This window comes from Camelina sativa, chromosome 16 (assembly GCF_030686135.1).
Source record: "Camelina sativa cultivar CO46 ecotype springtype chromosome 16, ASM3068613v1".
Taxonomy (NCBI): Eukaryota; Viridiplantae; Streptophyta; class Magnoliopsida; order Brassicales; family Brassicaceae; genus Camelina; species Camelina sativa.
Window position 1 is genome coordinate 515,968 of NC_141895.1, and position 24,240 is coordinate 540,207.

The 24,240-nt window shown below is 37.8% G+C and overlaps 9 protein-coding genes, 2 long non-coding RNA genes and 1 pseudogene across 41 annotated transcripts; 6 read left to right on the forward strand and 6 right to left on the reverse strand.

Annotated features, from left to right (window-relative positions):
- Positions 1 to 343: 343 nt before the first annotated feature.
- On the reverse strand, positions 344 to 2,133 carry LOC104749069 (small COPII coat GTPase SAR1A). The gene is made up of 3 exons (XM_010470646.3): positions 1,758 to 2,133; positions 1,510 to 1,641; positions 344 to 861 (listed from the first exon to the last, which is right to left on the reverse strand). The coding sequence occupies exons 1-3, from the start codon at positions 1,884 to 1,886 to the stop codon at positions 541 to 543; spliced, it is 582 nt and encodes a 193-aa protein (XP_010468948.1). The 5' UTR covers positions 1,887 to 2,133; the 3' UTR covers positions 344 to 540.
- A 145-nt stretch (positions 2,134 to 2,278) lies between these two features.
- LOC104749070 (universal stress protein A-like protein) lies at positions 2,279 to 3,699 on the reverse strand. Of its 2 annotated transcripts, none has more exons than XM_010470648.3 (4): positions 3,006 to 3,699; positions 2,801 to 2,901; positions 2,583 to 2,701; positions 2,279 to 2,477 (listed from the first exon to the last, which is right to left on the reverse strand). In XM_010470648.3, exons 1-4 carry the CDS (start codon positions 3,175 to 3,177, stop codon positions 2,390 to 2,392), a joined length of 480 nt encoding a protein of 159 aa, XP_010468950.1. In that variant the 5' UTR covers positions 3,178 to 3,699; the 3' UTR covers positions 2,279 to 2,389. The 2 variants fall into 2 exon arrangements, with proteins under 2 accessions (XP_010468950.1, XP_010468949.1); XM_010470647.3 differs by having other exon boundaries at positions 2,801 to 2,910; positions 3,006 to 3,643.
- Positions 3,700 to 4,172: 473 nt separating this feature from the next.
- LOC104749071 (pentatricopeptide repeat-containing protein At3g62470, mitochondrial) lies at positions 4,173 to 6,382 on the forward strand. Its single transcript, XM_010470649.3, has one exon. It carries the CDS (start codon positions 4,285 to 4,287, stop codon positions 6,028 to 6,030), a length of 1,746 nt encoding a protein of 581 aa, XP_010468951.1. The 5' UTR covers positions 4,173 to 4,284; the 3' UTR covers positions 6,031 to 6,382.
- A 50-nt stretch (positions 6,383 to 6,432) lies between these two features.
- Positions 6,433 to 7,625, reverse strand: LOC104749072 (uncharacterized). Its single transcript, XR_015584631.1, has 3 exons — positions 7,382 to 7,625; positions 7,055 to 7,263; positions 6,433 to 6,946 (listed from the first exon to the last, which is right to left on the reverse strand). It is a non-coding gene; the product is annotated as an uncharacterized LOC104749072 (long non-coding RNA).
- A 1,542-nt stretch (positions 7,626 to 9,167) lies between these two features.
- Positions 9,168 to 10,103, reverse strand: LOC104749073 (uncharacterized). The gene is made up of 2 exons (XM_010470650.3): positions 9,838 to 10,103; positions 9,168 to 9,528 (listed from the first exon to the last, which is right to left on the reverse strand). Exons 1-2 carry the CDS (start codon positions 9,935 to 9,937, stop codon positions 9,404 to 9,406), a joined length of 225 nt encoding a protein of 74 aa, XP_010468952.1. The 5' UTR covers positions 9,938 to 10,103; the 3' UTR covers positions 9,168 to 9,403.
- A 298-nt stretch (positions 10,104 to 10,401) lies between these two features.
- Positions 10,402 to 11,805, forward strand: LOC104753179 (F-box/LRR-repeat protein At3g62440). Its single transcript, XM_010475469.3, is given in 5 exon segments — positions 10,402 to 10,782; positions 10,785 to 11,306; positions 11,475 to 11,612; positions 11,703 to 11,707; positions 11,709 to 11,805. Coding segments are annotated over 5 exon segments (1,143 nt in total).
- Positions 11,806 to 12,336: 531 nt separating this feature from the next.
- LOC104749074 (F-box protein At3g62430-like) lies at positions 12,337 to 14,312 on the forward strand (annotated as a pseudogene). Its single transcript, XR_015584625.1, has 3 exons — positions 12,337 to 13,355; positions 13,518 to 13,658; positions 13,757 to 14,312. The product of XR_015584625.1 is annotated as an F-box protein At3g62430-like (transcript).
- A 323-nt stretch (positions 14,313 to 14,635) lies between these two features.
- Positions 14,636 to 18,473, forward strand: LOC104749075 (F-box protein At3g62430). 29 transcript variants are annotated; one of them, XM_087491771.1, is made up of 7 exons: positions 14,636 to 14,954; positions 15,103 to 15,375; positions 15,491 to 15,561; positions 15,830 to 15,930; positions 16,435 to 17,523; positions 17,696 to 17,836; positions 17,920 to 18,473. In XM_087491771.1, exons 5-7 carry the CDS (start codon positions 16,627 to 16,629, stop codon positions 18,196 to 18,198), a joined length of 1,317 nt encoding a protein of 438 aa, XP_087347897.1. In that variant the 5' UTR covers positions 14,636 to 14,954; positions 15,103 to 15,375; positions 15,491 to 15,561; positions 15,830 to 15,930; positions 16,435 to 16,626; the 3' UTR covers positions 18,199 to 18,473. The 29 variants fall into 29 exon arrangements, 24 of the variants coding, with proteins under 24 accessions (XP_087347897.1, XP_087347896.1, XP_087347892.1 ...); XM_087491770.1 differs by having other exon boundaries at positions 16,452 to 17,523; XM_087491766.1 differs by having other exon boundaries at positions 15,103 to 15,394; positions 15,491 to 15,592; positions 15,830 to 17,523.
- Positions 18,474 to 18,679: 206 nt separating this feature from the next.
- LOC147924991 (uncharacterized) lies at positions 18,680 to 19,850 on the forward strand. The gene is made up of 2 exons (XR_015584632.1): positions 18,680 to 19,039; positions 19,133 to 19,850. It is a non-coding gene; the product is annotated as an uncharacterized LOC147924991 (long non-coding RNA).
- Positions 19,851 to 20,490: 640 nt separating this feature from the next.
- Positions 20,491 to 22,527, forward strand: LOC104749077 (bZIP transcription factor 53). Its single transcript, XM_010470655.3, has 2 exons — positions 20,491 to 20,901; positions 21,079 to 22,527. Exon 2 carries the CDS (start codon positions 21,087 to 21,089, stop codon positions 21,519 to 21,521), a length of 435 nt encoding a protein of 144 aa, XP_010468957.1. The 5' UTR covers positions 20,491 to 20,901; positions 21,079 to 21,086; the 3' UTR covers positions 21,522 to 22,527.
- Positions 21,969 to 22,598, reverse strand: LOC104749078 (calvin cycle protein CP12-2, chloroplastic). Its single transcript, XM_010470656.3, has one exon. The coding sequence runs from the start codon at positions 22,566 to 22,568 to the stop codon at positions 22,071 to 22,073; it is 498 nt and encodes a 165-aa protein (XP_010468958.2). The 5' UTR covers positions 22,569 to 22,598; the 3' UTR covers positions 21,969 to 22,070.
- A 245-nt stretch (positions 22,599 to 22,843) lies between these two features.
- Positions 22,844 to 24,091, reverse strand: LOC109129692 (putative cytochrome c oxidase subunit 5C-1). The gene is made up of 2 exons (XM_019238338.2): positions 23,958 to 24,091; positions 22,844 to 23,278 (listed from the first exon to the last, which is right to left on the reverse strand). Exon 2 carries the CDS (start codon positions 23,265 to 23,267, stop codon positions 23,073 to 23,075), a length of 195 nt encoding a protein of 64 aa, XP_019093883.1. The 5' UTR covers positions 23,268 to 23,278; positions 23,958 to 24,091; the 3' UTR covers positions 22,844 to 23,072.
- Positions 24,092 to 24,240: the final 149 nt, after the last annotated feature.

Consider the following 24,240-nt stretch of genomic DNA (forward strand, 5'->3'; position numbering starts at 1 on the left):
TCACAATACCTATAAAGAAGGAAAACAGACATAATGATAAGTTCACAAAGAGACATAACACATGTAAAACAACAATACATACGTACCACTCATGATTATGGTACATCTAAGTGTCAAATTGATTGGTCTTCAGGGTAGGACATTGTGATTGTTAAATGTCAAACTCGATTCACATGGGGTTCTTCTCCTACAGACATTATTAAAGTAGAGGTCTTCTTCATCTCTCGAATTTTCAACAAAAGCTAAGAGACAGCCATTGCCAAAGCCCCACACAGTTGTACAGTCACAGACACTTGGGTTCACACTTTTCATAGGATTCAAGTTTGGTCTGTAACTCTCTGTATACACTTCAATATTATATAATTAATAAGTAGTCAAAAATAGAAATCTTGTTGTATACAACACACACATACAATATACATTACTTATTCACATATTTCATTCTACATCTTGAATCGTAATCATACATTAGATATTAATTATAACAAGGCGATACCACTCACATTGTATATAGACAAGACTTATATATATATTTTTGATCTAGTCGATATATTGAGAAACCCATTTAAATCCTTCGCCGTAACCCATCTTTCTGACAATGCTGCACATGAACACCTCAAGGGGACGGACATTTGTTCCTGCCAAATTCACTTTACCTTTCCCCGTGGTGAAATTGGTGAGACCTAGATGATAACGGAGCTCGTCTTCTGATGCAGCGTATGGAATATCGATTTTGTTTCCAAGGATGAGGAAAGGGACATTTGCTAAAGATTCATCTGAGAGAAGGGCATCAAGCTCTTTCTTTGATTCTGCAAACCTCTCTTTGTCATATGCATCAACTAGGTATACCACTGCATCAACCTAATAGTACGAGAGACCAAAAAAATTAATGTTACAAACTTGAAGATAAAATATGAACAGGGCAGGTAGTAATTAGACATCACAGTCTATTGATCTATTCATTCAGTGGAATCACCAGCCATCAGAATGTAATCACAAGAGACCTCATGTTGAGATGCTCTATAGATACTTTAAACCTCCACATAGCAATCAATCATCATGTCATTGCAAATAATATCATCTAGAGATTTCAAACTAACATTCGCAGATTTGTTTCTTTGGGACCAAAAACTGGACTAATAAGCGAGTAGAACGCAACTAGTGGTTAGCACAGTGGCTACAGAAGAGAGTAAGGAGGTCACAACAAGGTAAGTCTATCAGTAATCAGCAAAATGTGATCAAGTGAACCTCATGATGCAACAAGAAGAAGACTATTATAGATTTGCTATCTTCTAAACTTCCAAGTTAGAGTCTTTTGAAGCTACCATTTGTAGAATTCACTTCAGCTCTACTACCATGTCAAACTGTATACGTTTTTTAGTGATTAGAGTCTACACATATATCGCTAAACTAGCATTATGAGAGAGAGTCTGAGAAGACTTGGCGAATTGATTGACCTAAAAATACTAACAATGATATAAAACAGCGAACACGAAGATGAAAAAAAACCTTAGCATAATAGTCCTTCCAGACTCTACGAGCAATCTGATGACCTCCCAAATCGAAGGCTTTGAACTTGATTTTGCCGATACTAAGCTCTTCCGATGTCGGATGCTGTGTCGGCTGATGCTGGACCAGTCTCTGAAACCCCCGAAATCAAACCACGATCAATCGATTGCTCAAATTCACTGACTAAGTAACAGAAACAAGATTTTAGAAAGCGATTACTCATCTCTGATTCGAAGAAGAAAACGAACCTCGTCCTTTAACATGTGAAGCAAGGTGGTTTTGCCGGCGTTGTCGAGACCTAGAAACAGTATCTTCGCTTCCTTCTGCCACAGTCCGAGAGTTGCCAGAACTCCATAGAACCAATCGACCAAGAACATCGCTTCTTCTTCTTCTTCTTCTTCTTCTTCGCGAAGGAAGGGGCTAGGGAGACAACTTTTCACGCAGCTTCGTGATTTTGTACATACGGCGTCCTTTTGGTTATTCTTTGTAAATAATATATAGTTTTGGGGCTTTTGTATGAAACGAACAAACAACTGGGGTTCTTTGTTGGCAAAGACAAAAGATTAAACCCGCGTCGTTTTAAGTATGAGTGCGTTGACTGGTGAGTGTTGCTGACTTGCTGTGTTGGAAACTTGGAAGTCAGATAGTATAATAACTGTATTAATTTTTAGTATTAACGACTTTATGTGACAACTAAATTGCTAAAAATATCAGCATACTGTATCTTTTTTTAAATAAAGTTATTTTCGTCGTACTGTGCCATTTACTATTCTTAAACCGTCATGTATTCATAATTGCATACGAAGATTGATTCAAATGTTACATCAAAGCAACATATATACAATTATATATAAAGAGATATGTGATGATGATAAGCTGATCAATTATCTTGAGGTTGCTTCTTGACGATAATCACAGGACACTTGACTCGTTTCGCGCAATACTCGCTCACACTCCCTAGCAATGCCCTATATATCAATGATACACATACACAAACCATATTAAATAAGGAAACCCATTAGATCAAAATGTTTTTTTTGGGTGTGTGTCTTAAAAAGATTGAATGAATTTACCTTTTGAAGAAGCCGTAGTCATGTGTACCAATCACTAACATATCAGCTCTAAGTTTCTGAACTGCGTTGCATATAACTTCTTTTGCATCTCCTCGTCCAACTCGTCTCTCTATTTTAATCTGTACATCATCAAATAACACATTTAGTTAAATTCACTTTCTATAAATGAGTAATCAAGCAAAGTGTTGAAATAATCGAAAGAAAGTAAGCTGGCTTACATCAGACTCAAAATCTTGGTACACGTTTCGAGATCGAGCCATGACTGATTCAACGAGCTCGTGTTCATATTTCATCAAGGCTGCAACCGGATCACCGGTCACTATAAACCCTAAAAAAATCGACCAAATTAAACAAAATCAATATTCTAAGCTAAACGGTATATATATATTAGGATAGTTAATAAAAAGATTAAAGGGGGCTAACCTGCGGCGTCAAGGGAAGAGTAAACGGGAAGAGGGGGCTTGACGTAGAGGAGGATGAGGGTATTGTTGGAACCATACGGAAAAAGATTGTCAAGACTCCATGAAAGAGCTTCCATACTCTCTTCGCTTTCGTCCACTGCTACGACTATCTTTCTCTCCTTCGTTTCCTCCATCTCTTTACTTTTTTTTTTATTAAAGAAAATATAGAAAGAAAAAAAAACTGTTTTCTTTTGCTTTTAATTATTATCAGAGAAGAAATATTTCGAAGAAGGCTTCTTGAGGGAAGAGGAGATTGCAGTAGTGTTTTCTATTTATACAAGTAGCTAGGCAAAACCAACTTGATTTCCCATTTCTGGAACTAAGTGTTTTAATTATTTAGATATTTGCAGACACTATATATCTTGTCTAATTCTAACATTTGAGAAATTCTTTGGTGTTAAACTTCTTTTAAATGTAAAGATAAGATATTAACTAAATATAGATAAAGACTTTATTTTGTTTGTTTTCAGATGTGAGTCCTATCTACAATTTGTGTTTTGTATAATCATGGAATTTCATGCATGACTCTTAAAAAAAAAAAGTCATATAACTTATCCACAATACGACTCTTTTTTTTTTTGGACAAACTAGTATATGACTATAAGTTATTATATATTATGAGTTCTACATTTTATTCTAAAGAAGAAATAGAACTCAATATTAATGAAAATAGAAGTCAATACTAATGAACTTAATCTGGAATTTTATTTTCCTCATATATCCCTTAGTTATATATATATATATATATGTATATATATATATATATATATATTTTAGTTAGTTATCATGGGTTATATTGATGAATGATGATTGATGATGTTACTACATTGATGATTGAGTGATCATGAATTTCAGTTTTGTAATATCCATAAATGTATACAAAGAAAAGATAACGTATACAGTAAGATAAGTTTATGATTGAAGCAAATACAAATCTCAAAATAATAATTGGTCCCCTGCCTCAAAAAAACAAAAAAAACTTGAGAAATTATCACAACCCTAAAATGAAGATAAGATGCATACAGATACCTTCCAACTCAAAAACAAAACGACACCCTTCATTAATGCTCCTTGTGAGTTTGTGACCCAAAAAGGTTTATATATGAACACGTAACCAAATTAATGGGCCGTTAATGGGTCATCCGAAGCTTCCAATCAATTAAGGCCCATATCCTCTGATTGATTTTTGCTCCGCTGTTTATCACCCAACTTCGCCATTGCTTAATCGCCGTCGAGCTTCCATGGCTTTGAGAAGAAGCTCCATTAAGACTCCTCGCAGCTTTCAACGGCTTCGTTGCCCCTTCATTCGCTCTCCTTCATCCAGCTCCGATGAATTTATTTCCGGGAGAGGAGAAGAGGAAGTTCGATTTTCCGGTGCTAGCTCTTTTCCCTTCTCTCGTCTGTTTCATTCTTCTATTTATCATCCTCCACTGCCACACTCGCTTGATATTAGTCTTGCTTTTAGAGGTTTATCTAGTGGTAGTTCTGATGTTAATGATTACGGAATTGAATCTGAAGACGAGAATGATGAAACTGAGGTCAGTTGTGCTGAGTCAAGTACTAGTAATCCGGAAGAAGTAGAGAGAGTCTGCAAAGTGATTGATGAATTGTTTGCGTTGGATAGAAACATGGAAGCTGTTCTTGATGAAATGAAGGTTGATCTATCGCACGATCTGATCGTCGAGGTTTTAGAACGGTTCCGACATGCTAGGAAACCTGCATTTAGGTTCTTCTGTTGGGCTGCAGAGAAGCCAGGGTTTGCTCATGATTCAACAACTTACAACTCCATGATGAGTATTTTAGCAAAGACTAGACAGTTCGAAACTATGGTTTCTGTTCTTGAAGAGATGGGTACGAAAGGTCTATTGACTATGGATACATTCACTATCGCGATGAAAGCTTTCGCTGCTGCGAAAGAGAGGAAGAAAGCTGTTGGTATCTTTGAGCTGATGAAGAAGTACAAGTTTAAAATTGGTGTGGAAACCATTAACTGCTTGCTTGATAGTCTTGGCAGGGGTAAGCTTGGTAAAGAAGCTCAGGTTCTGTTTGATAAGCTGAAAGAGAGGTTTACACCTAATATGATGACTTACACTGTTCTACTCAATGGTTGGTGCCGTGTGAGGAACTTGATGGAAGCAGCTAGAATCTGGAATGATATGATTGATCAGGGATTGAAACCTGACATTGTAGCTCACAACGTTATGCTTGAGGGTTTGTTGAGGAGCAGAAAAAAATCTGATACGATTAAATTGTTCCATGTCATGAAATCCAAGGGGCCTTGCCCTAATGTCCGTAGCTATACCATCATGATCCGTGACTTTTGTAAACAGTCCAGTATGGAAACTGCGGTTGAGTACTTTGATGACATGATTGATTCGGGGTTGCAACCCGATGCTGCGGTTTACACGTGTCTGATCACGGGGTTTGGGACTCAGAAGAAGCTGGATACGGTTTACCAACTGCTCGAGGAGATGCAAGAGAAGGGACATCCTCCGGATGGCAAAACGTACAATGCGCTGATCAAACTGATGGCGAACCAGAAAATGCCGGAACACGCCACAAGGGTCTACGACAAGATGATCCAGAACGAAGTTGAGCCATCAATACACACATTCAACATGATAATGAAATCTTACTTCATGGCGAGAAACTACGAGATGGGGAGAGCTGTTTGGGACGAGATGATCAAGAAAGGGATTTGTCCTGACGATAACTCCTACACGGTTTTGATCAGAGGGCTTATAGGTGAAGGGAAGTCGAGAGAGGCATGTAGATACTTAGAGGAGATGCTTGACAAAGGAATGAAAACCCCTGTGATTGATTATAACAAGTTTGCTGCTGATTTCTACAGAGGAGGACAACGAGAGATATTTGAGGAATTGGCGCAGAGAGCTAAGTTCTCTGGTAAGTTTGCTGCAGCAGAAATCTTTGCAAGATGGGCTCAGATGACTAGAAGGAAATTCAAACAGAGATACATGGAAGATTGATAACTTGGGGGGCGCATAACTGGATATTACAAGTCACTGGCTCGGAGAAAGCTTGTGCTCATTTGTAAGCTCATCTGCAAGTTTTTGTGCGAGAAATCTTGCTTCAATCAAGAACATGACTGCACTTGCACAGCTTGGATTTAACTGATCACATTTGGTAGCTGCTTCGAGCCAGCAGTTGAGGTTCTAATGTGGCACAACGGGGATTAAACTATTCAGTATTTAAATAGAGTGTCAAACATGTCTTTGCTCTTTGTATTGTAACATCTGAGTGAACAACACACCTCGTTTTTTTTTGGTGAAGGTGAAACGATTTGCTTAAAATTAATAATCAATTCACAGATTTGATTCACAGTTGTCGTGCCCTCTTATGAAATAAAGCATTCACAATGCATTCAGGACGAGAGAAGAGTTCAAAACCTCTGCAAACCATTAGATTAGAGCACACACACACAAAAAGAATAAGAGACTTTTAAGAGAAGAAAGATGAAACATCAATGTTTTCATAGGACAAACAAACACACAAAGGCTTTAGACAAAGAAGAAGAAAAAGAAGAGGATCATCTAGAAGTTAAAAAGATGGACAGGAAAACAAAGGAATCAGTTATTATGAACATCAAGGCAGGCAGGAAGGCAGGCATGGAGAAGCAAGAAGAGTGTGTATTGGGGGGGGGGGGGGGGGTCAACAAGGTTCTGAGCTTCTTATTAGGGTCTGGGGGATAGGCTTTTCCCTCAGCTGATAGGGAATTCCAAAGCACATTGAAATTTCTCCGTTTGAGCGAGGGGTAAAAGGGGATAGGGTTGTCATTTGTGATTAACATTATCGTTGAAGATTTTCCAGTATTTACAAATGCCCACCTCCCCATGCCATCTAAAAGAGCCGCACGTCTCGAATGATCGAGTCCTAACCGCGAGCCTGAAACCATAAAAGTTGGAGATCAAGATACACAACAACACATAATAATACACAAGTTAATTAAAAAAAAAAGAAAAAAAGAGAGAGATTGAATTCTTCTTCACCAACCATTTGGTACGCGATTGAGCTCGATTCCGGCGGGGTGAAATACATGATCCTGGATCTCTTGATTCGTCGCATTAATATAAGCCTTGATTGAGACCGTACCACGATGTCCCATTACCGCCAGTGCAATTTTGATGTTCCTCGAAACATCAGCAGCACTGAGACCATCAGGGATCTTGTAGAGACCTCGACGTCCCAGAAGACGCCTGCCTCTATGGAGTTTTTCCCCAATAAACCAAAGAAGGTGATAGTGACGATTTAGGAAACAAAAGACACAGTATTTGTCATTTCCAAAAAATTAAAAAAAAATTACAAGGAAAGAAATCTTACCGACGTATCCGCTACTAGCCATGGTATTGAAGGACTGATCGAGACATTTAGAGAGAAAGGGGCGGAACAATGGCAGACTAGAGTTGATCAACGGCTTAAAGCTACGGCATTGACTTATCAACATGGTGTTTTGACGACGGAGAAAGATCCGCTGCGCCGGAACAAAGGAAGACGACAGAGAGAGAGAAGCTGCTGTTGCCGCTGTGGGGTTTAGGGTTTTCTAATAGCCACCACCATTGACGACAGCGTAAAAAACTACTCCTTTAAACGGGCTATCATGTCCATTTATTTCTTAAATGGGCCTTCTTGTAGACCCTATAAGGTGAAAATGATTTGCTGCTTAAAAAATAAACAAATTCACAGATTTGCCAATTTTATTGTTTGCTCATGTGTTTGATTTGGAACCGGAGGTTTTATGAACCAGTTTGACAGAAAACATAGGATCACTTATTACTACTGTACTATATTTTAATCCGCGGAATGCCACAAACATATAATTTTTATTATAATTTATATTTTATATTATATCTATTTATTAAATATTGGATGTTTTGTAAATAGAATAATGACTAAATTTTCCGATTATTATGCGACTAAATATTTATATTGTTTTTTAACCCGCTACATATTTCATAACGATTTGTTTGTTATATTTAGTTTGTTTTGTTTAGTGTTTGATATTTTATTTGATTTTAATTATTATAACAAAAAATAAGGAATCTAAATACATAATCAATAATTTATACGTTGTGATTAAGTTACATTTTTCCTAATGATTTAATTATTTTATACAATCTTAGTTAAATCAACTTGATTTTATGTCAAAAATTCTAATATTAGTAGTATTGATAAATAATTAAGTGAAGATTTAACCCGTGTTAACACAAATTTAATAATATTTTATTAATTCCAACATGTCCTCTTTATAACTCATCTACTATAGAACCATATTATATAGTATTTCAGACTTTTTTTAATTTTACATATTCGTAATAATTAATTTTTTTATTAAGTTTATATATGTTAATTATGATATTTAAATAAATGTCAATCGAAGTTTTTCTTACGTTAAGAATCAAAGCTCACAGGTTTTAGAAAACAAAATGGGAATCAAATTGTTGTTTTCTTTGTTTGCGAATGATTCATATATTTTCAAAACACAACTGAATGTTTGGTTATATGTATAATAATTTCCATTTCCATATTGATTAATTTAATTTTTTTAGTTAGAATGAAATGAAAAATATTTAGGAAACAAAATCTGGAGTAATGTTAGTTATGAAAAATTTTAGGAGTTAATGTTGTAAATAATTTTTTAAATAAACAAAACTAAAAGGGCATAACACAAAATGTACTTCAAAAATGTTAATATAGATATAACATCCATCATCATTGAGAACCAGAGATACATTGAAGATTGATGACTTGGGGATCTTAACTGGATCTTTCAACTCATTAGTAAATGGTTCAACTTGTAACATGTTTACAATACAATACATATCTGTTATTTCATTGTAACATGTTTACAATAGTATTTTTTAAAGGAAAAGGTCTTTATTTAAACCTTCAAAACACATATACATATCTGAACATGCGTATGTGTCTATATATGTAAACCGAAGCATACTATAAGTGATAGTATTTTAGCAAAATTTTAAAAAGTAGCCAATTCTATTCTTTTAGATATAGAACTTCTGCTACACAAGTTATGGAAGAAGTATATAAACATACAAAACACAAGACTTAAAGAGACAGAAGAAGATGAAGAAGTAGGCTCAAGTGCAGAGAAAGAAAAACAAAGACATCTTTTTATGGTTTGGCACCCCTTAATAATATGTAAGCATCTCGTATCTTGCTAACATGTAAAGTATGGTCAAAGATGCTGGCTGCATTTAGCATTTGACAAACACAATATAATGAAATTTCCAACTCTCAAACAGAGAGAAACAGAAGCAGAAAAATTGCAAGTTGGAGAGTGAAAAGAACTTAACGAGAGAGAGAATAAAGAGCTTCTTGCTTGATCTATGGAGTTTTGCTAGCTTCAGCGTCCTTGTTTCTCCAGGGATTAAGAGCTTCTCTCATGGCTTGAGCTTCAGGAGAATGTTCCCAGGCCCGTTTCTCTGCTTCAATCACAGTAACCTTGTCGTCTGCAAGTTTCCATAACAAAACAATTTCATCAAAACCCAAACCAGTCTAATGTAGAAACTAAAAAAAAATGAAAGTACAAGTACACAAGAAAGTAAGAAACTTCAACATCAATAAGCTTTATTTCATCATCAAACTTGAGATTAAACTTAAAACTCCCCAGAGTTTCCAAAATCGATGAATTAAATTATTCACAGAAACCATTGCAATCAATTCTTGGTAATTCGGAAAAAAAAAAACCCTAAATTCCCAAAATCTAAGTGATTAAAATTAAAAGCGAGAAAGAATTGAAAAGATAGAGAATTTTTTACAGAAACCAGTCTTGATCATGAAGAACTCCATGCCTCCGCCTATAATAGCTGATCCAATCGCGATCTTCAAATACCAATCCAAAAATTTCGTCTTCATCATCTCCGATACTTCCCCGATGAAGAATTCAAAATCTTCAGATGAACATAAGAGATACAATTTCTCAAATACTTTCCCGATGAAGCAAAGGCTTCGAGGATTTTTAATATTTTTGCCCGGAAGGGTTTTTAGTTCATCACTGTTGATTTCTTCTTCTTCTTCTACATTTCTACTCAAAACAGCGTATTAAAAAAGGGAACATTAAAACGCTGTCGTTCGTGATTTGGTTCGACTTGTCGGTTTGGGAAAACCAAGTCAGGCCAAAAAAAAATTATAAATTTAAAGTGGCGGTTATGTTAAGAACATTTGAAGCGGCAAAACGAAATTATGGGACGCACGTGGCACGTTTTCATTGGATTAATCCGTAAAATGCATTGTAGTCCTGCGCACTGGGGGTGGAGGCTAGGGATTGAAAGAGTACAAGGGAGGGAGTGGAGGTCTCTACTTCTCTAGGGTTTGCTAAAAGTATGGATCGGATCAGCAATTTTCCAGACGAGATTATATGCCACATCGGGTCCTTTCTCTCGGCGAAGGAGGCCGCGTTCACCACGGTTCTCTCTAAGCGATGGCATAATCTGTTTACCATCGTACCAGATCTTCATTTTGATGGTTCTATTAAGGATGGAGAAACTCTTACGGATTTTGTGGACAGAGTATTAGCTCTTCCACCCACTTCTCGTGTTCACAAGTTCTCTCTTAATTGGTGCTTTGATGAGGATACCGAGCCTGCTCACTATGATCATATCAACCGTTGTCTACGTCATGTGCTCAAGCGTGGTGTCACGGTTCTTAAACTCTCGATAAATGGCGAAGAAGGTTATGCACTACCTTTTGAAGTTTTCACTTGCGAGAGACAGTTACTGATCTGTCACTAGGATGTGGTTTCGTTATTGACATTCTCCCTAAGAATTCTCTTCTTCCAGCGCTCAAGACCCTCTCTCTTTCTTACGTTCGGTTCCATGAGTTTGGTCGTTGTGCGTTCAAAACGCTTCTTGCTGCGTCTCCTGTGCTCGAGGAATTAACCATACGTGGTGTCAACTGGGAAATTTGGAAATGGTCCCGCACTGTTTCTAGTTCGAGCCTTAAGAGACTTACTATAATGCCTGAAGTGTGGGATTGTTTTGATGACTCTGATTTCAAGAGTATTAGTTTCGATACTCCGGGTCTCGCCTACTTGTATTACTCTGATTATGTTCCAAAAGAGTATCTAAATGTTAATCTCGACTCCCTTGTTGAAGCTACTCTCTATCTTTGTCCGGAAGAAAAATATATGTGGGGGACAGGGGATGAAAGGCGCTTCCATCCAATGAATCTGCTCAATTGGCTCAAAAATGTCGAGACTCTCAACTTGTACACCATTATGACTGCAAAGGTAAGTGTACTCTATTGATTTCAATTTCTATTCAAAATCTTACAACAACTTTAAAGAAACTTAAAAAGGGTTATATATATATATTCTCTATTATGGAACTATAGTGACATATAAGTATAAAAATCTTGCTAGGTATGCTTTTAATTGATTGGTTTTCTTATGTTCCAGATGTTTTATGTCTTCCGTGAAGCACTCCCAGTGTTTGAAAAGCTGTCTTATTTATATGTTAGCCTTTCTAACTTCTGTTGGTCTCCTCTGCCAATGCTGATCAAGAAATCTCCAAATCTAAAAACTCTCGACATCAACGTACGTATGACTGCAAACCCCACCAAAGATCCTTAATTAGATACTCGTGATTTTAATCTTCAATCTCAAATCTTTTCCGTCTTGTTTCAGGGTCCCTTGCACATTAAGAGATTTTATTACTGTGAAGAAGACACTGTTTGCGAGTGCGTGTCAGAGTATTCATTCTTATAGTCGAGTCCTTTGGAGGTCCTGAAGATAAATGAGTACTATGGTTCACTCGAAGAATTGATACAAATGAAACATTTCTTGGAGAAACTTTCATGTCTTAAGATGGTGGAAGTTCAGTCTCAAGCAACAGGTAAATATAAGCTGAAACTCGTAGCAGATCTGGAAAGGCTACCCAGAGCTTCATCCAAGTGCAAATTCTAGGTCCTTCCTAGATTTGCTTAAGTCTGTTGATTGATTCAACAACATAAGAACGTTTGTGTTTTTTTTGTTTTTGCATTTTCTCATCTTTAAGTGGTTGTTGTGTCGTTTTCTTTTTTCGTGAAATTAAAATACGTACCATAAAATTAGAAACCTAAACCAAAGTAAACCGGAATTTGGATTGGGAGGGGATGATTACAGCTGGCGTAAAATGATTGGCTGATAAACAATTGTATCCGAGCATTTATAAAATAGAGCAATTGATAGACAAATAAAATAGAACCTTTACTCTGCTTTCAAGAGACTCCGCTCTAGTTCTTCTCAAGGTCTCTTTGAAGATTGAATTCTGCTTCAGGGTTCTCTCGGATTTAGTCGTCTTCTACCACAATTTCTGCAAACTACGCTTCGGTGTTCTTGTTTCTGCATAAACGCGGTTTCTGGGTTTTTGGTTCGAGTCGCTAAAGGTTCCATTAGAGATTGATGGCGAAAAAGGATGGATAGGATCAGTAGTTTACCAGATGATCTTGTTGTTACTCACGTAGTCTCCTTCCTCTCGGAAAAAGCGGCTGCGTGCTTGAAGTGTACCTCCAAGAAATGGCGGAATCTGCTTACCGTCTTACCGAGTGCTGCTTTTGTTGGTTCCTACTCGTCTGAGCCACGTCTCAAAAAATTCGCTGATCGATTAGTACTCGAGATGCCATTCACCGTTTGAGGAGATTCTCTCTAAAGCTGGGGTCTTTGGATTTTGCTCAGTATAGTACTGTCAACGATTGTTTAAGAGATGCGTTCAAGTGTGGTGTCTTGGATCTTGGACTGGACGTCAACGTCGAAGGAGATTACTCACTGCCTTCTGAGATATTCACTTGCAAGAGCGTTGTGAAAATGAAGCTAGGGTCTGGCTTTGTTATTGACATTCTCCCTAGTAATGCTTTGCTTCCTGCTCTTAAGACTCTCCTTCTTGATTCAGTTCGGTTTGATGATACTGGTGGTTGTGCGTTTACAAGGCTTCTTTCTGCTTGCCCTGTTCTTGAGGAGTTAGTCATAGATGGATTTAACTGTGAACGTTGGAATTGGTCTCACACTGTGTGTAGTCAGATCCTTAGGAGACTTACTATAAGGCGTACATATTCAGAAGATGAAGATTATTATCAAGACTATGAGTTTGAGAGAATTAGTTTTGATACTCCCAGTCTTGCCTACTTAGAGTACGATGATTATATTCATGACGAGTTTCCAGTTGTTAATCTCGACTCCCTTGTTGAAGCGACCCTCCATTTTAGTCTGATGACTGCTTGGGATGGAACCGATCCAACGAATCTGTTCAAGGGTTTGAAAAATGTTCAGATTCTGCGCTTAGACACTGTTGACACGATGCTGGCAAGTGTTCTCTACTGAATCTTTCCTTACTCTTTGTGAATATGTTTCTGCAGCTTAACAAATAGTAAAGCTTAGGGAACCATCCATCATAATTTTGCTAGACACTGGAATGTTTACATTCTGATGACTGACTTGTTGTTGACTTTTTATATTCTGTTCCAGGCGTTCGAGGCCAGCATTAATACAGCCACAGTGTTTGAAAACATGTGTCATTTATATATGCCAACTGAAGCAGATATTTGCTGGCATGGTCTAAAAGTTTTTGTTACGAAATCTCCAAATCTGAAGACTCTGACCATTGAGGTATGACCGAAAGTCCCCAAAAAGTTCATTGAACAAACCTTATAATCAATACTCTTCTTATAGGTGGTAGTAGTCATAACAAACATATATATTTTCAGGCTTTGCACTATACTTATCAAAGCTATCGGGATTTAAAAACAGTTTGCGAATGCTTAGAGGACTATGCTTTCCTTTTGACCTGCCCTGTTGAGATCCTAAAGATAACCCAATTCAAAGGAAAGATCGGAGAAATGGTGCAAGTAAAGCATGTCTTGGAGAAATTGCAATGTCTGGTGCTGTTGGAAGTTCATGTCAAGGCAAGTAGTGGTGAAGAAAAGCTGCAGATTTTGGACGATCTCTTGATGCTTCCGAGAGCTTCATCCAAATGCAAAGTCGAGGTCAAGTTCGGTTTAGCAAACTAGAGTCTGTTGGCCTCACAACATGAACTTGTGAAATCACAGACGTGGTTCCTGTTTGTTGACATTAGAACTAGTGTTATTCTTTTTGCATCTTTCGTACACATGCGTGATATTTGTTCTGAATCGAACAGCTAGGTGTTTTTGACATCTCTGACTTATTAGTAGTTGTTTTGTGCCTAAAACACTCTTGAGTTTGTAAGAGACAGGCTGAACTATAGTTTCTCAGATATACTCCGGTCAAGGAGGATTTAACGTCCACAGGGATTTAGTTTTGATTGCTTGTTTTTAATTTTAAATGTCTCGATTGTTGTTATATGATCCTCTACAATTTGAATCTTGTTCAGTATGTTTGAAATTGAAACCCAGTGCAAAAAAAAAACCAATTCAGACCAAGTTAATTGGAACGATACTGTGAAGACCTGCAAAGGCTACTCAAGTTTCAATTTGTCCAAGTACAAACCTAAACCCAAATTAACCGGAGTTTGGATTGGGAGGCGATGATTACAGCTGGCGCAAAATGATTGGCTAATTAATTATTGTATCAGAGCATATAAAATCATCTCCAACGGAGGATCCAATAACGGATCTAAATCTAAAGTTAAAAAAAAAAGTAAATAAAAAAGACAAAAAACAAAAAAAAAACTTTGGAAGCGAGTCTTTAACTTTGGAGTTTTTGGAAGCGAGTCTAACTACATACGTGTCAGTTTTTGGAGGTGGGTATGTGTATTAGGCAAAAAAAAAACAAAAATATTTCGTTTCACCGTTTGCTCCGCCTCAGGCGACGGAGGAGGTTCTTATCCGTGTCCCCGGGGCTATTCTCAACCTTATCGACAAATCATACAGCGTTGAACTCGCGTGCAGTGATTTCACCATCGTTCTAATCATCCAGGGGGATAAGGTTGATGAATCGCACTAATTCTTTTCGATTCATCCGCCGAAGGAGGAAGGACATGGAACTGGGTCCCGATTCGGATGATGATATTCTCAATTACGAATTGACCACTGGTTCGGAAGGGCATGACAATGTGTTACCTGTGCTTGATCAGGTTTTGCGAGACTACAGTTGTTTTACAGAGCAAAGAATGTCTGAAAATGCAAAGGAGACGGGTGAAGAGGTGCTGGGAAGTTCAATGGTGGCACATACTTCGCCGGAGGAGCTTAAGGGTGAGAGGAAAGAAGTTGTGGAGGGTCAATTGTGTGGCGCACTGGACTACACTTGCGCTGATATGTATTGTATGGTTCAGTGGCAAATGATACTGCAGAGCAACTCCGGAACTAAAGCTAAAGACGATCTTGCTGATCCTATATGTGCTGCAGAGGTTAGTTTCTCATGGGCTGGTATGCATTGTATGCTATCTTTCTTCATTTCATTCACAAAGGATTTGCTTTTTAGTTTTTACACTCTGTCATAACACTCACTGTAATGTTATGCAGTCTCTGCGATTGAACAGCTTCAGTTTGTGACTTTTAAAAATTAGGGTTCTATGTTGAACTTAACTCCACAGGTCCTATTCTAACCCTTGCGTAAATTATTAGGTACTGAACTTTACAAAAAAACATTTCTCGTCAACTGTGTGGCTATGTTTACTTAGACCTTGTTATGAAATTGTGGATAGCTAATACCCGGTTTCCCTAAACATTTTGTGTATGTGCTTATCTTCTTGTTTCCTATGAATTAGAGCACAAAGTATGTAGTTTTACTTCAAAACAGATGTTTGTAGATACTGCAACGCTGTTAAGAAGTGTACTAAAATCTTATTATTGGTCATGCAGGTGAACCAGTTGCTTCAGGTTGCACCAAAATGCCAGAGCACGATCTCAGAGAGTGGATCAGAGGGAGTTTCTCAGCAGGATTTACAGTCCAATAGTAACATGTAAGTTGATCCTTATTTTACTTTTTGCATCCTGTATGGTGGTTGCAGACTATTCTTTTATTTTCGATCCTCTGTCATTTGTTTCTAGTGCTTTCTATCATTGTTGGGTGCTAATTTGTGTATCATACATGGAAGGTTTGCCTTTCGATTAATCTCTTCAATCTCAGTCTTTTCTATATGTCTTGTTTTGATATGAGTGAATGATGATATTTGCCTTGTGTGATAAGTATTCTATCTTTCACTTGTACACAAGTTCGTCAAAAATTTAATTTTTTAGACCCTCACTAAGTATTCTACCATTGGACTATATTAAAAACAATAAACCTTCATAAGTGTCTAACTTTTGATTTTGCATTTTTTCCAATTATAAATATAGTTGGATCTCATTTATTGGATCCAACCATTGGAAATGCTATTATAAAAGAGCAAAATTGATAGAAACATAAAAATTGAACCTTTGCTCTGCTTTCAAGAATCTAGTTCTTCATTAAGTTCTCTTTGAAGATTCAATTCTGCTTCAGGGTTCTCTCGGTTTTAGTCGTCTTCTACTCCAATTTCTGCAAACTACGCTTCGGTGTTCTTGTTTCTGCATAAACGCGGTTGCGATTATTTCTGGGTTTTTGCTTCGAGTCGCTCAAGGTTCCATTAGAGATTGAGTGAGGTCTTCTTGGTAGTGAAAAGGGTTGGCGAAAAAATATGGATAGGATCAGTAATTTGCCAGATGATTTTGTTGTTACTCACGTAGTCTCCTTCCTCTCGGCAAAAGCGGCTGCGTGCTTGAAGTGTACCTCCAAGAAATGGCGGAATCTGCTTACCGTCATACCGAGTGCTGTTCTTGTTGGTTCCTCCTCGTCTGCCATTAGTACTAAGGCAAGTCTCAAAAAATTCGCTGACCGATTAGCATCGGCTCGACATGCCATTCACCGTTTGAGGAGATTCTCTCTAAAGCTACAGTCTTTGGATTTTGCTCAGTATAGTACTGTCAACGATTGTTTACGCGATGCGTTCAAGTGTGGTGTCTTGGATCTTGAACTGGACGTCAACGTCGAAGGAGATTACTCACTGCCTTCTGAGATCTTCACTTGCAAGAGCGTTGTGAAAATGAAACTAGGGTCTGGTTTTGTTATTGACTCTCTCACGAAGAATGCCTTGCTTCCTGCTCTCAAGACTCTCCTTCTTGATTCAGTTCGGTTCAATGATACTAGTGGTTGTGCGTTTACAAGGCTTCTTTCTGCTTGCCCTGTGCTCGAGGAGTTAGTCATAGATGGATTCAACTGTGAACGTTGGAATTGGTCTCACACTGTGTATAGTCAGATCCTTAGGAGACTTACTATTCGGCGTGCATATACAGAAGAAGAAGATTATGAAGGCTATGAGTTTAAGAGAATTAGTTTTGATATTCCCAGTCTTGCCTACTTAGAATACAGTGATTATATTCATGACGAGTTTCCAGTTGTTAGTCTCGACTCCCTTGTTGAAGCGAAGCTCCATTTTAATCTGATGACTTATGGGAATGAAACCGATCCAACGAATCTGTTCAATGGGTTGAAAAATGTTCAGATTCTGCGCTTAGACTATGTTGACACGATGCTGGCAAGTGTTCTCTACTGAATCTTGCCCTTACTCTTTGTGAATATGTTTCTGCAGCTTAGGGAACCATTCATCATAATTTTTCTAGACATTGGAATGTTTACTAAAGTTTTGTTGTGCCATATATTGCATTCTGATGACTGACTTGTTGTTGACTTTTTATATTCTGTTCCAGCTGTTCGGGGTTGGCAGTGAAACAGCCACAGTGTTTGAAAACATGTCTCATTTATATATGCCAACTGAAACACATTTCTGCTGGGATGGTCTAAAACGTTTTGTTAAGAAATCTCCAAATCTGAGGACTCTCACCATTGAGGTATGACCGAAAGCCCCCAAAAAAGTTCGTTGAGCAAAGTAAAACGCCTATATATATAGGTACTCATAAAGTCTCTTTTACAGGAATTGCACTATCGGAATTTAATATCTGTCTGCGAATGCTTGAAGGAGTATTCTTTCCTTTTGACCTGCCCTATTGAGATCCTAAAGATAACCCACTTCAATGGATATATCCGAGAAATGGTGCAACTAAAGCGTGTCTTGGAGAAATTGCAGTTTCTGGTGCTGTTGGACGTTCATGTCAAGGTAAGTAGTGATGAAGAAAAGCTGCAGATCTTGGCGGATCTCTTAATGGTTCCGAGAGCTTCATCTAAATGCAAAGTCCAGGTCAAGTTCGGTTAAACAAACTAGAATTTGTTTGCCTCAACATGAACATTTAGATCTGATCAAAGAAACAGACGTGGTTCCTGGTTTGTTGACATTGAGGTGTTATTTGTTTTGCATCTTTCGTACATGATATTGTTCTGAATCGAACAGTTACATTTTTCTAGTCATCTCTTAACTTAGTAGTTGTTTTGTGCCTAAAACAGTCTTGAGTTTGTAACAGAGAGGCTAAGCTACAATATGTCTATTGTTGCTTTGATTGTTTCTATTTTTAAATGGCTCAAATCTCAAAATCAGATGAACTTAACTAACGCATACGAGAGAAACCAACGCTAATTATATCCTCCTCAATTTGAATCTGGTTCGGTTTGGTTAACTAATGTTTGAAACCCAGTGCAAATCAAACCAATTCAGACCAAGTTGTAATTGAAAAAGTTAGGGGTTTGAAAAACTCCCCTGTTTTATTTAGTTCCTCCTCGTCAGTCGTCACATTCGATCTGAAGATGCAATTTCGATTCACCAAGGCATCAACGTTCAAGGTACTAGAGATGAACAGATCGGCTCTAACGTCCTCTTTGAATCTGGTGTCCGCTCTAGTTTTCGTGTAGACAAGTAGTGGATTAAGCTGGTCTGTTTTAGGGATTATCTAGTTTTCACTCAATGTTGATTATGAGAGTTTGGATCCTCGGGGTCTTGCATATAATAACGAGAGCATTAGTTTGGTTGGATACTCAATGTTAGAGACTAGGCGCTTATTTCTCCATTGGAAACTGTAGTTTAACGGGTCGCTAGGTTATGCTAACAACTGTTGGTTTTCCCTGCCAGTTCTGCTCCACATCTAAAAACTCTCGTCATCGAGGTATTACCGAAACCCCGTAAGTTCATTGGATAAACAAAGTATTGAGAACTCTATAGGTCTCATAAATCTTGAATCTCAAATCCTTTGTTACAGGGTTCCTTGCACTATTCAACTTCTATTGATAAAGACGAATGGGGGTTAGTTTGCCCAGTGCGTGTCGAAGTATTCTTTCCTATGGTCATGCCATGTGGAGGTCCCAAAGATAAACAGGTACAGGGGAACTATCGAAGAACTGGAGCAAATGAAGCATTTATTGGAGAAACTGTCATGTCTTAAGCTGGTGCAGATTCGTGCTCAGGTAAAGGTTGACAAAAAAATGCAAGTCATGGCGGATCTACTAATGCTTCCCAGAGTTATGTCCAAGTGCAAAATCTAGGTCACCTTTTCAGAAAAAAAAGGTAACTAAGAGCACACTATATTGAGGTCATAAAGATAAGAGAGTGTAAAGGAGATAGAGGAGAGATGGTGCAAATAAAGCACATGTTGGAGAAATTGCCGTGTCTTGAACTTTTGGAAATTCATCTTAAGCCAGGAAGAGATGACACAAAGCTTCAGATTATGACGGATCTCCTAATGAGTCGGAGAAGTTCGTCCAAGTCCAAATGCACAGTTAAGGTGGTGTCGTCCAAATACACTGTTAAGGTGGAGTTACATTGAACAAAATCTTTAACATGAACTGGCATATCTGAATAGAGAAGAAACAAAGGTGCAATCAGTACTTTGCTTCCCGTTGGTTTGGTTTTGTGTCTTTCTTTCCCCATATATGAGAGACTACTGTTCTGAATCGAACACAACGTAGCGTTTTTATTAATCTCCAACTGGTTATTGTCGTTTTTTTTTGCTCAAGTCGAGTAAGTAGGCAAGAGAAAGGCTAAGCCCATTAGGTCAACTAAGCCTATTTAAAAAAGCCCACGAGCAAACTTCCGAACTCTGTCTGTCTGTGTTGTACTTGTACTTTTAAAATTGTGTCGGTAAGTAAAAATGATGTAATCATCATCATGACGTCATAATTTTTTATTAATTAAAACAAAGAGAGCCGCATATTAAGAAGAAGCAAAACCATCTCTATCTGGTAGGCTTTCGTTATAATTAATGGTCGTTATGTATATTTTAAGCATATGAATTGTGTGTTAGACATTGCTTTCGTGAAGGAAATATTCAAAATAAAGAATACTGTATATAATATACTCAATTATTAATACACGGGAGGGGAGGCGTATCTTGGGTGGGAATATTCCTTTGCGTGAAGAGACGGAGAAACTTCCCTTTAAAACAAAACGTGCTTCCCTCATAAAAATTCCAGGCTGGCGTCACAGCTAGCGTCAGTCTCCAATTTGTGTATTTTAAAAAGAAGATTAACCAAAAGTTACTATCTTCCTTTTTTAAAATTATTAAAAAAATAAACAGTGGACATCATCATCATCATCATCATCATCATCATCATCATCATCATCATCTTCGCCTTTAAAAGGATAGCTTGGGACTACTTTATCGCCTTCTTTCGTTTGCCCTTTGAATCTCATATAGAGACCTTTTATTGCGTTTTATCATCTTCTCGATTCAGCTAAGGATTCGATTGATCTATTCTTTGTTTCTCAGATTAATTCAATCTCCTCCTCTCTTTGATTCGTTTCCTTTCTTTGTTCTCTCCTCAGATCTAGATCTAGATCTAGGGTTTTCTTTTTTCGTCGGGGAATTTTGGCTGATCTAGGCTTTGGTTTTTGGGAATTCTGGTGAAAAAAATCAATAATAAAGGAATGAATATAGATTTTCTATGAACTACTCAATCCTGTTTCGTCGGATTCGAATTCTACACTCTTTCTCCGTCGTTTATCTCTACTACACCTACGTTTTCTCATGAAGTAATCGCTTTCTCCATCTTCTTTTCGTTTTTGATCCAAACTTTATTCTTTGATAGATTTAGAAATCGGGAATTTTCCAGTAAGAAGTATTTGGGGTTTTTTTTTTATAGGAGAAGAAGAAAAATAATATTTTTATTTTATTGTTTTTTTTTTTTTTTAATTTTTAATTTTCAAAAGTCAACGAAATGGGGTCGTTGCAAAGGCAGACAAGTCCAGAATCCGATAATGATCCGAGGTACGCGTCGGTGACGGATGAGAGGAAGAGGAAGAGGATGATCTCTAACAGAGAATCAGCTCGGAGATCAAGGATGAGGAAACAGAAGCAGCTCGGTGATCTCATCAACGAAGTCACTGTTTTGAAGAACGACAATGCGAAAATCGCCGAGCAGGTTGACGAAGCTTCTAAGAAGTACGTTGAGATGGAGTCTAAGAACAATGTCTTGAGAGCTCAGGCTTCGGAGTTGACGGACAGGTTGAGATCGTTGAACTCTGTCCTTGAGATGGTTGAAGAGATTAGTGGTCAGGCTTTGGATATTCCTGAGATTCCTGAATCTATGCTGAACCCTTGGCAGATGCCTTGTCCTATGCAACCCATCAGGTCTTCTGCTGATTTTGTTTGATTGCTGAGGATTGGTTCTAAAGTTAGCATTGAGATCGAGTCTTTGGTCTTCTTGTTGTTTTTTTTTTCTTGTGATGGTTCGAGTTTTGTAACAATTATTGTGTGTCATTAGTGAATGAGTCTTGTGCTGTGGATCCCTCAGCACAATTAAGTACTTTATGTCTCTTGTTTCTGCAGTTTCAATTTGTCCGGTCTTTGTTTGGTTTTGTAGCCATAGTCCTCTAGTCATGTGTCGTCTTGTCATGTAATTGGTGGCTAATGTGTTATTGGTGGCTAATGTGTTATTGGTGGCTAATGTGTTTCTTCTTATTGAATTCAAGGTTTCTTACTAATTGGTCTCTGCGCATATGGAACACCACCAAATCACAATGTTTCTTGCCCTTCGTATTGAGATTTTGTCCTTTGTATTCGTATGTGGAACACCAAATTACGATGTTTTTAGAGCTAATTAAGTCTCAAAGACAACATTCATATTACATTACATCTGCCAAATTGACAAATTTACAAAGATTTTGTAATAAAAGGAATCCTGAACATGACTGGATTACCTTTAGGTGTCGTAAGTACGGCACTCATTGGTCTCAGGATTGTCTTTGCAGTATTCCTCCAAAGGGTCTGAACCATCAGCTTTCTTCTTGTCTCTAGCATGGCTAGCTGCAGCGCTAAGCTCTTCAACCTCATCCCAAGCAGCTACACATTCTCCGCTCACTGGATCGTCTGCACAAGTCTTCTGGGCATCCTTAATGCTTTTCTCCACTACATCCGATATTCCCTTTTCCGGTCCTGCTTTAACCGGCCTAAATCTGACCATCCGGCTCGTTGTTCTTGACCCAAGATTCCACGGATTGTTCAAACGGACAGGACCTGCGAGATGAACCGGTCGATTCTCGCTGGTGAAGACAACACGTTGAGTTGCAATGTTAAGACTAGTAGCTATAGTTGCCATGTTTTGGATGGAGAAGTTACACACAGCCTTTGAATATTTTTCTTTGATAAAAGAAGATATTGGCGATAAAATGGGAGGGAACAAGATATATGAAGTGTGCATCGATTTAATTCTGTGAACACTATTTCTTATCTTTCGTTAACCAACAATAAAGCTCCACGTATTTGAATAATACCTCTTGTGATATTTATTTTTCGATGGAACTATGAAATGATATTTCTCGATAAACAATCTTTTTATGTAGCAGTACGACGTTGAAACTTTGCAGCCATCCAAGCCGTTTTCTAAGAACACTGGCGCTCGCTAGATATTTTATACTTACAAAAAAATGACTTCCTATGATCGGATCGATTGACAATGGTAAAAGAAACATAAAAAGTTGGAAAAATACTCATCCGAATGAAGGAAAAGTCAAGAAAAAGGTCTGAAAAACAATACGGCATGTTAACAAATCTCCAATCCTATCACAGATTTGTTTATTTCCTTAAAGCAACCATATTCTCAGGTCACTCATCTGAGATATCTCAAGTGAAACCATAAAAAGAAAAAACAACAGAAAAATCGAGCCAACAACAATTGAGTAAGAGCGAGTAGAGTCAGTCCCATTCACTCTTCAGCAGCGACAACACTGATCTCACCTCTCTCAAGCAAATCATAGAAAGATCTGGTTTTCCTCTGCTCATTCCAATGGTGCATCTTCCAGAGACCACCAGCAGCTAAACCAAGTGCCAAACCAATAACTAATTCCTTGACAACACTCGGGCCTTTCAGTGTGGCATGTGCAACCTTGTGTCCTGCCATTTCTTCTCAACCTACCACAAGTTTTATTAAGCATAGAGTCAATGTTAACATAATTGACAACTTCACTATGGTAGCTAAAGCTGGAAACTTTTTTGAAGAAACCCAATAAACCATCCATCTATACACACACACAAACACACTTTCTTATGGATCAGTTACGTTCTCCTAGTATGCATAAAACCTAAAGCTGGAAACTTTATTGAAGATACCCAATAAACATCCACCTATATACACACACACTCTCTCGTATGGATCAGTTACGTTCTCCTAGTATGCAATTTTGAGTCTATATATAAACATACAAATGTAAACTTCGATCAATTTACCATCGAATCTCCTCTCTGACATACTATGTTCGATGGAAGGTATCAAAGGGCACGGATTTATGACCAAAATGTTACAAGAACCCTAATTTACACAATCCAGATACTGAAACACGAAATGAAATAGGCATATCTATCCCGAAGAAATTGATTATTAATATCAAATAATCACAAGTCTACGAAAATCAAATCCAAAATTGCACCAATTTAAACTAAAAGTTTACCGATCCAAATCAGACCGATCCCAACTATAAAGAAGAGAAATCGATCCGAATCTGGTGAAAAACAAAAATCAATCGAAACTACACAATCCGCCACCAAAGATATATATATCTATCTTCATCAAGGGAAGAAATATGGACTATACCAGAGTCAGATTCTTCTTCGTCGACGAACGAGAGAGAGAGAGAGAGAGAGAGAGAGAGAGAGAGAGAGGCACGACGGAAATGGTGATTGAAGGAACCAGAGTCAGATTTTCCTCTATAATGAACTCCATTCGTGTATTATTGGGCCTACATATGGGCTTCACAAACCGAAACGTATGGGCCACTACATTCGTGTCTTATTGGGTCTCTTTTTCCAAAAAAAAATAATAAGGTGGGGTATTTATGGAAATTGAGAAAGATAAACCCTTAAAAAACTCCAGCGAG